This window comes from Arachis hypogaea, chromosome 11 (assembly GCF_003086295.3).
Source record: "Arachis hypogaea cultivar Tifrunner chromosome 11, arahy.Tifrunner.gnm2.J5K5, whole genome shotgun sequence".
Classification (NCBI taxonomy): Eukaryota; Viridiplantae; Streptophyta; class Magnoliopsida; order Fabales; family Fabaceae; genus Arachis; species Arachis hypogaea.
The window spans coordinates 143,561,573-143,572,123 of NC_092046.1; the positions used below are offsets into that span (position 1 = coordinate 143,561,573).

Below are 10,551 nucleotides of genomic sequence, written 5' to 3' on the forward strand. Positions count from 1 at the left end.
AGGATTAAGAGTGCAATAAGAGATTTTTACAAGAACTTGTATCGTCAGGAACCGTTACCTTTGGTAGGTATTCGGGATGGCCTAGTTAACAAGATACAGGAAGAGGAGGCTACAGACTTAGAGAGAATGCCTTCGGCTGGCGAAATAAAGGAAGCAGTTTGGGATTGCAAGTCATCTAAGGCCCCTGGCTGTGATGGCTACACTATGAACTTCATAAAGAAGTGTTGGGGAGAAATTAATCCTGAGTTTACTGCAGCTGTTTTGAAAGTCCAGTTTGATTATTGTCGATTTCTTCTTTCTTTGCTTCAACTATTGCACAATTTCACATGCAATCAAAGCCCCATCATGAATCTTCCTTCCCTGCACAAATGCACTCTGAGTCTCTCCTACTAAGTCTGGCATTACCCTTCTCATTCTCCGCACCAACACCTTCGAAATGACCTTATACACACACACCCTACCATGCTAATCGGCCAAAGATCTTTAATCTCCCTTGCTCCCACAAACTTCGGAGCCAGAGCCACCCATGTAACATTAGAATCTCTTGGTAGCTCAGCCGATTGGAAGAAAACCATCATCACATATATAACATAAATTGAAGTAAAAATTTAAATATGATCCAATATTATTAATCATTTATTAATTATTTTACATATATTATATATATGCCGGGCGGGTATTACCTAAACCCGATTCCACCCCGCCCCGCTCAAAATCCGCCCCGGTGCAAGGAGGGTAATTACCCGCCCCAAGCGGATAGGGGCGGGGTGGATACCCGCGGGTTTGGGTGGTGTTGCCATCCCTAGACAGAATAGTATGAAAATTTGATAGATCAGGAGTTTATTCTACTAACTCATTTGTGTAGGTTTTGCAGGCTAAGACTCTCCCGGAGGACATTACGAGTTATAGTTTCACTAGATCTATATGGAGAGGACTAGTACCACCAAGAGTTGAGCTATTCATCTGGTTTGTGTTAATTGGTAGAGTCAATACTAAGGAAAGATTGATTAGATTGGGCATTATTGATCACAGGGATATTATTTGTGTTTTATGTAAAAAAGAAACTAAGAATGATTTTCACTTATTCATTGGCTGTGAGTTCACGTGGCAGGTGTGGTGTGCTTGGTTATACGCCTATAATAAACTTTGGTCTATTCCAGGAACCATTAAACAACACTTTGAGAGTTGGATAGGAGCTCCTGTAAGAAAAGACGAACGTAACAAGTGGCTGATTAGCTTTTTTGCTATCATTTGGAATACGTGGTTGGAAAGAAATGCTAGGATTTTCAGAAATCAAGAAACAGGCGTTGCGGAAGTTATTACCAAGTCGATTAGGAGCTACAAAAAGTGGATTGACTTTGTTCCGTCTAGTTGTTGATGGCAATGCCGGAGATAACTACGGTTTCTTTTTTAGTGTTTGTATTGTAATTCTAGACTTTCTAAATTCTCCACCTTACTGTGTTGAGCTTTTTGTTTCAAAAAAATTAAACTCCAAAATTTACAATAGTAGGCCCTCAATTAATTTTACGTTATTGTCACACTAATTTTGTACGTTAACTTGTCACTATTTGAACCAACTTGGGTTGGTCGAGTGGTCAGCTCACTCGTTCGCTTAAATAAGTGTTGGGGGTTCAAATCCTACCTTGTACATGTAGCAATCCATTGGCCAGCAGCAAACCCTTAACTGGAGCTCAGATCCGCGACGGATTAGTTCTTGGTCTGTCGGGTTGGCGGATACGTTGGACAACAAAAAAAAACTTGTCACTATTTGAACTCCTCGTTTAGATTTCATGTGATTGAGTCATTGAGACCTACTAAAACGCCTAAAAACTTACCTGGCTCACTAACGTCCTAAGAAAGATGATAATAACAATTTTAATTTATGAAATTTAGAACTCTGAAAGCAGTTGTCGAGTTTTTAAGAATTTTAATAGGTCTCGATCATATAGAACCGTGTCAAAGAATTCAAATTCTGACAAATTAACATATCAAATTAATACGCCATTAATAAAGATCAATTTAGAATTTAATGCAAGTTATGATTATAATTTTAAGAGACCTATTTGAGTCAATTGAAATTTTAAGACTCAATTTAAGTCTAATATTAAATTTTAAGAGCCAAATTAAAAATTAACTCATTTTTCTCTTTAAAAAATTATGTTTATCATTACTTAACGAAGGAAATTATTACAATTAAATATGTATAATTCAATTTCAAACCTTAATTAATGAAGTGAAAAATATTCAGTTTTACTTTTATATATAAAAGTTTTTCCGGCATGTTCATGGGTCCGACCCGATTGGTTCGACACAGAAGGGGCAAGGCTCGTGCTACCTCCCAAGAGAAACCATCTATTTTGAGCATACGTCTATAACCACCTTTAAAAATTTCAATACAATTCTGTTAGAAAACTAATTAGGAGGATAGCCAACTAAAATTAATTAATTGAAAAATAAAAGTTACATTATTAAAAAAAATAACTTTTTACTACTCTAATTTTTTAAATTTCAAAACTAAAAATACAAAAAATTAGTTTGAATTGACTTAAGTTATAATTACTCCTTAGACTTTTTCACTTATTGTTATTCACAGCCTATACTTCTGATTCTGGTCAAGTGCAAATTTAATTACTTATATCATGGTAAGCTAAAATATAAATTGTAGCCTAAACAAAATAATAATTATTCACATAAGAATAGTTAAAATAATTTTGAACCGAAAATAATAGATAAAATTGTTAAATAGTTGGATATGTTTAAATAATAATTATCCTCGTTTATATTAACATTTCTAGGGTTATTGTTTAAAAATAAATAAATGGGCCAAGAACTTGTTTCCAAACTCTGCATACAAGAAATGATTTTATTTTCGAGTCCAAAATATCTGCATACATAAGGTCTTTATCATCTACTAAACTAAACAAACTGCAACTGCAGTATAGAAATTTAGACCATTAAAGTGTGATATCAATCATGATTTTAAATTTGTATTATTTGAGTGCATGCATACTAATGAAGTAATGATTTCCTAATCAAGGAAAATAAACCAAGATGGTGGTGATTAATGATTTGATTGAAATTGAAAATTAGCGAGTAGGAAGATGGTCCCCTGTTAGAAAGGAATGAATGAGGGAGAGAGCTTCATTGGGTTTGTTTAGAGGCACCAAGTGACCTGCCCCTCTCACTGTCACATATGTCACCCCTTCATACTCCACTATTCTTCCTCCCACCTGCATTTATTTTTTTTATTTTTCTTTATTCATTAGCCATATACAAAATAATTATTATATTACATTACGCAAAAATCTAATCATTTATATAGAATATGTATTGAGATATAAAATATATATTAAAAATTAATTAAACAATACATATATTTATATATAAATATATAATAATTAATTTAATAACTAATGTTTAGTATGCACATGATATTCGTTTGTTATAGTATCTAAAAATTTAGCACTTAATTGTCAAAGAAATTAAATAATTAATATTTAATTATAAAAAATAAATTTTACAAAAATTCGATACCAAATAATAAACACCTTAAAAATGGGCCTATTTATAATACAAACACATGGAAATTTTATGGAAAAATTTTCACATATATCAGCCACTGCAGTATAACATGTATGGATAGGTAGCCAGTAAAATTTTTGTCCTCTTACATGGTTTGTATTGACGAAAAAATTCACAAAAGAGCAAGAAAAAGACAGCTAAGGATAATACATCTGTGACTAAATGATGATTTATATTGGTAAGCCAGTCACATTAGAGTAAATTTTGGATGGCTTGGAGTTGATGGGCTCTGTAAATCAAATGTGTATGTACATAGAATTATTCATTGGTTTGTAAATAAAAAAATAATTAAATAATGAAGTAGGTTGAATTATTTTTTACTAACATTAATGCATGCCCAAAAGAAATAGATAATTTTTTAATTAGTGTTCTAATAATACGTTATAATGACCCAAAAAAATACATAGCTTATATAATTAATTATTTACCTATTATGCAGGAAACAATAAAAAATTTGTTTTTTAAAATTTTTGGTCGAAAAGTTTAATTTTCAACAAATTTTAATTATTAAATCAGTTACTAAATTTATTACACAAATTAATTTTCATGTTAAATTCTGTAAAAAATAAACAAATTAACTTTTATTATTATTTAAAAAAATATTAGAAAGTCATTAAAATTTATTATTTTTTATTATCACTTAATTATAAGCTCAATTTTTTTAGTTTAATTTTTTTAATCTAGTAATCTAATAACATAATTTTAGACATTAATAACTAAGTGATGATAGAAAATAATAAATTTTGATAATTTTTTAATATTTTTTATTATTTAATAAATATATATATAAATATCTATATAGACAAATGATTTAATATAAAAACTAATTTTTCTAATAAAATAGAACTTTAAAGAATGATTTCATAATTAAAATTTATTAGAAAATTAAAATAATGTTTCATAAAAAATTTTTTAAATATCGATCAGTCATAAATTAATTAATACTAATTTACGATGACTAAGACTAGTAACTTTGTTCAATCTAAGGCATGATGACAAATAATTTTGCATCCCAAATAAAACCAATTTAATAAAATTTTGTTGAATCAAAGGTTATGTTTCATGTAAGGTGAACTTGTTCTATCTATAATCATGAACATGAACAATGTTTACTTGTTTTGGTCAAAGACAAGTTTTTAATTTTTTGTTATTAGGATCTCTTCTACCGCTAAATGGAATAGATATATTGATAATGAATTAGTCATTATATTAATGATAATAAAAATTTCATGATAGTAATTACTAACATTATAATAACTAAACTAAAATTTTTCTGATTTTTTTGTTGTAGTATCGTGATTAATATACGGTTTTTATAAAAAAATATTAATATTTATGTTAGTTTTTATACTTTTTTTTAAAGAAATAGAAACTTTATTTAAATAAACACTATAAATGATATTTTTTTCTTTCATTTAAATCAACACTAGCCAATAATTCATCATGTATATATTACATAATATAAGTAATTTTAATTTTTATATATTAAAAATATAAAATTATATAGCAAAAATAAGAGAATTGAAATTATATACTAGTTAATTTTATGTAGTTACTAATAAAAATATATATGATACTATTTAGCAATGATGTCAAAATAAAACTCATTTTTTTATTAATGAAAAAATTTTCATTATATTAATTATTTATCTTCTTTGTTTTAACTTGTGTATATATAAGAAATCAAATAATGTTAAATAGGATGTCATCTTTAAAAAATCTTTTGCACTTAATTTTTTATTCCAAATAAATAGAATGATAAAAAATAACTTTTATTATTATTATTATTATTATTATTATTATTATTATTATTATTATTATTATTATTATTATTATTATTATTATTATTATTATTATTATTATTATTATTACATTTTTAACAACATTTAATAAACTATACTTGTTAATTAAATTAAAATATTGTAACATTTGTTTTCTTTGGTCTATACATATATATATAATTGATAGTTATTTTAAAAATATCTATACTTGATAATTATTTTGAGACTTATAGTATATTTTTTAATATGACTAAAAATGAATAAATAATTTGTCAAAATTAAATATTAATTAATTGTTCAAATTTTCAAAAATATATTTTTTTTTATCCTAGTTACATATTTATTTTTATTTGGTTCTAACTTCTAACATATGAAAGGGTTATTAAAAAAAAGTGACTTTAAACCTATAAGTTAGTATGACTTAGTTTATTCTGTAACATATGGCTTGGGAAAAAAAAGGTTAAAAATTTTGCAATGCACATACAAGCTGCACAAACATGGAATTTTGAACCAATTTAAACTGGGAAAAGAAAAGACCAGTTGTAAGTATTTTATGAACTTTTTAAATTGCATGCTCACAATAATGTTACCAATCCAATCTGAACCGTATAAATTAGAAAACCTTTCAATCTTATGAATATATAGACATTTTGATTTGATTTGATTTCTGAACCTGATTTTGATGGTACCAAGTACGCCAAGCAGTCTTGAGAGGTAAATTAAGGGCCTCAATGCAGTACCGTGTACCTATCACAGGTACTCTTCCATCTGCATCTCCACTTTATATGTGGTACAAATAATATTATTAATATTTTAATAATAACATTAACAAAAAGGTAATATAGTCACGGGAAAAATTAAAGGGGCATCAATTACAACCCCTAGAATGTGAATAATATTAATAATAATGGTTTCACGGGCTGTTGATCTAAGAAATATATACCTGTAAACCCATATCTTAAGCCCACCCTGGATGAGTTTGGTGTAGATGGGTAGGATCGAAAATACAGAGAAGTTGTAAGTCCTCAATATGGAAGCACTGAAAATTTAGACATAAATAGCATAGAAATTAAATCAGAGTATTCAAATAATTGCAAGGAAGGTAACAAATTAAACTAAGTAAAAAAATAAATAAATCCCTAACATTTTAACTTAAAAATATATAAGTTTCTGACTAATTAAAAATACAAAAATATTTTTAATATTCTAAAATATAAAATATTTAAGTCAATCTGTCTAAAATATATAAAAATAAATCGGTCTTCCAAAGATTTGTTGTATTTTAGAAAATAAAAAATATTTTTATATTTTTAATTAGTTAAAGATTTATTTGTTTTCGAGATAAAAAATTATTCTTATTAATCTAGCTACTAACTAGTAACTACAACTTACTTGCAAACCTTCCATGTTACACTAGAAGTGTTCGTGTTTTCTCCTCTAATATTAGCATGAAAAGATGATTGAACATCTATCTTATTGAAATATTGTTCTGCATATGTGGAATAACAAGGATCATAGCCACCAAAAATTCTCATTCTCTTGGTCTCAATTTCATCATCATCATCTAATAATAATGAGGAAGTGCTGCTATTTAGAGTACATTTAGGGGCATAAATGTTGTATATGTCAATTTCTGAGTAATCTTGCCACACTGTGTTCATGGCCTCATTGCATTCCTTAGACCAATCAATTTGTTTAAAATCACATACTTTCTTTGCTTTCTCATATTGTTCATCTGATATAACTGCATGGCTCCATGCATATTCTAGAAGCCCTTTGTAGTCATAGTAATCATGAGTTTCTGGATTCCCCACCTGAACATTTATTTACATAGCAATTTAAATAATAACCTCTTTAACTTTAATTAAGTATTGATCATGATTATGGAGGATTATATCTGTACTTACAATAAAACCTTTAAGATTAATAAAAGGGTACTTGTTTCTATCCTTATTTCGATCAAATACTAGCTCTGCAAGTTGAGGGACATAATGGCCTGCAAAAATAATAAGGTAAATGTGATTAGGCTAGTGATTTAGTGTAATGTGATATTGTAAATTTTTTAAGTTAAATACTAACCAGCATAGCTTTCTCCTGATATAAAGAAGTCCCTTGATTTGAACTGAGGGAATCTTTGTAGCCAATTTACCAAGAAATTGTAGGCATCCTCAGCTGATTATTAATTTGTCAAAAATATATATATATATGATGAGACCAATTACTAATTAATCAACAAATTTATCATGGAATTTAGGAAATTGAACTCACCAACAAAGCTATCCTCTAATGTAGTGAGGTCAGAGGATGTGTTGGTGTAAGAGAAACCAACTCCAACAGGGGACTCCACAAATAATAAATTTGCTTCTGCAAAGGGTAATTTGAAACTAAATAACATCTCACTAATAATATTAGCAAAACAATCTTGTTAATTGTACAATCATACATGGATTTTTTTTATTTTGTTAATTAAAAAATAATCTAAATACATAATTAATTAATAACAACTGAATTTTTATATATGTATCAAGAGTGTTGATATATGTATAGTGTTTTTCTTAGCAAAATGGATCATTCATCATTCTCTACCCCATTTGCATTCCTTATCTAACTAGTATTCAAAACTATATATACTAATTAGTCAAAGGAAAAAAATTCTAAATAACCCCTAACAATTATTTCAAAAGACAACGAGGTCCTTAACAAAAAAAAATCCAACTCGACTCCTGATATTTACTTTTATGGACTAATTAGTCCTTGTGCAAAAAAAAAATCAATATTGTTTTTTTTTTTCTGCACAGGAATTAATCAGTCCCAAAAAAAAAATCAAGAGCTGAATTAGGTGTTTTTTTTTTCTTAAATACCTCTTTATCCTTTCGAAATAATTATGAAGAGTCGGGTGGGATATTCACTCTTAGTCAAAAGATGAAAAGAAAGATAGAAAGGCATACCTTGATTCCATGAATATGGGTTGAATTGTAGTCCTTCACCATTTTTGTTGACTAAAAGAGGTCCTATCTCAACTACAGCACCATACCCAATTGAGGAGCATCCAGGTCCTTCACACACAAACAAAGAACATCAACCAAGCATAACAGGATCACCATATAACATTAAACCTTACTTGCTCATACATAAATTTGTTTGGAGGGGAAAAAAAAAGGAAAAAAGAAAAAACTTTCATGTGTTTGTTCACATAAAACTAAAATTGTAAAAATACAACTTTTTTTTATTTTTGTCTTATCTTTATATTTTTATTTTAAGACATGTATAAAGCACCAAGTTAAAAGTTAGAATAGCAAATATGAGAATGGTGATTGAGATGTGACATTAATATGAGAGAGAGAGAGAGACCTCCATTGAGCCATAGAAGGAGGGGCTTGTTGGAAGGATCAGATTGAGCTTCAAAGAACCAGTAAAAAAGGGCCCTCCCATGTTCTTGATTGACAGTGATATATCCTGAAAAGTGTGAGACCAATGGGCTTGAAGGTTGGCCAGGAAGATCTCTTACTCTATCAGCTTCATAGCTTTTCACATTAAATTCTGATGATGATGCTTCTTTAATGAAAGATGTAGTAATAGTAGTAGTTAATGAAAGAATGAAACACAGAAGAATATTCATATCTATAGCCAGAATGGAAATCTTCTTTGACCCCAACATTATTGTATAGTGTTAACAAGTGGCTTTTGGTTTGGATTTTGGTCTTGGAAGTTGCAAGTGGATGACTTATTAAAATAGTTTTTTTATTTTTCAGAAATTATCATTGGCCACACAAAAATATTGCTATTAAAATATATCTATAGTGTAGACCTCACTACTCACTAGGCACTAGAATAATGCATGTCACTTTTCTTATCAAGTTTCTTTTTTTGATTTTTGAGATTATTGAATTGTTCTCTCAGTAATCATGGTGGACCCTTAAATCATATATGCACAAGTCTCATCTCTTTTGGATGGATTCATCATTTGATTATGACTAAATTTGAAAAGTTATTATTATGGGGGAAAAAACAAAAACAGTGATATAAGAATTTACTTTTTTTTTAATTTATTTATTAATCACCTTGTTACAATAAGAACAACAACAAAAGGCTAATTACACGAATAATTTTTTGAATCTTACTAATTATAAGAACAAAATATAGGCCAATTTGGATAAACAGTTTAATTAATTTTTTTTTAAAAAATAATTTAAATAATAAATATTTATATTAAAAATAATTTATAAATAAATTATTTTGTATTTAATTTTTTAATTTTAAAAATATTTATTTTAAAAAATAATAATAAAATTTTTATTATGAAAAAAATTATTTTTTTGATTTTTCCATAAACATTAAAATAATTTTTCAAAAAGCTGTAGTTTAATTTTAAAAATTATACCAAACATTAATACTATACTTTTTTATATTTTCAATGCATTAAATACTTTAACAATATATAAATTTTTATTATTTATCCTCTAAATATATATATATATATTTATCCTATTTTCTTTTGAGTAAAAGTCCCTAGAGGAAAGAACCTCAAAGGACATGTGTGGTGTATTTACTATTTTGCCTTATCTTGTTCTATTTGTGCAGCACTTAATATAGAAGTGTTAGTGGGCTGCACTCAGATACATTGGATTGAATTGGATTCCACTAAATTAAAACCCATGCTTAGTACCTAAAACCTGACACGTTAAGGAACCATTTAGAGATTCTTTGTTTTGATCCATAAAATGGAATAGGAATAATCTGTCATTTACAATTTATTTTATTATATAAAAATTAGGTTTCTATACTTACATGTTTTTAAGAGTGTTTTTTTATTTATATTTTTAACTCGTTAAATATAATTTATTATGATAAATTAATTATATCAATTAATTAACTTTTAATTAAATATTTAAATATTACATAATTTATTATAATTTATATCAATTTATTTTGATAATATTTTTTAATTTATTTCTTTTAATATTTTGGTAGTATTTTTTAAATTTATTTCTTTTAATTTATTAAACCAAATTAATTATACTAATTATGTGTATTAATTAATTAATTTGATTAATTTATTAGTTATTAAAATAATAAATCTATGAATAAAATAGACAACTGAAATATTTTCAATTAATAATCATATCAAATCAAATCAAATCATACCTATTGAGTCAAATTCAAATCATATAAATTAATGACTAAACTA

General features: G+C 27.2%; 1 protein-coding gene across 1 annotated transcript; it reads right to left on the reverse strand.

Annotated features, from left to right (window-relative positions):
* Positions 1-2,831: 2,831 nt before the first annotated feature.
* On the reverse strand, positions 2,832-9,292 carry LOC112723199 (serine carboxypeptidase-like 26). Its single transcript, XM_025774462.3, has 9 exons — positions 8,715-9,292; positions 8,312-8,419; positions 7,632-7,727; positions 7,443-7,535; positions 7,271-7,359; positions 6,756-7,177; positions 6,307-6,402; positions 6,037-6,142; positions 2,832-3,230 (listed from the first exon to the last, which is right to left on the reverse strand). The coding sequence occupies exons 1-9, from the start codon at positions 9,019-9,021 to the stop codon at positions 3,087-3,089; spliced, it is 1,461 nt and encodes a 486-aa protein (XP_025630247.1). The 5' UTR covers positions 9,022-9,292; the 3' UTR covers positions 2,832-3,086.
* Positions 9,293-10,551: the final 1,259 nt, after the last annotated feature.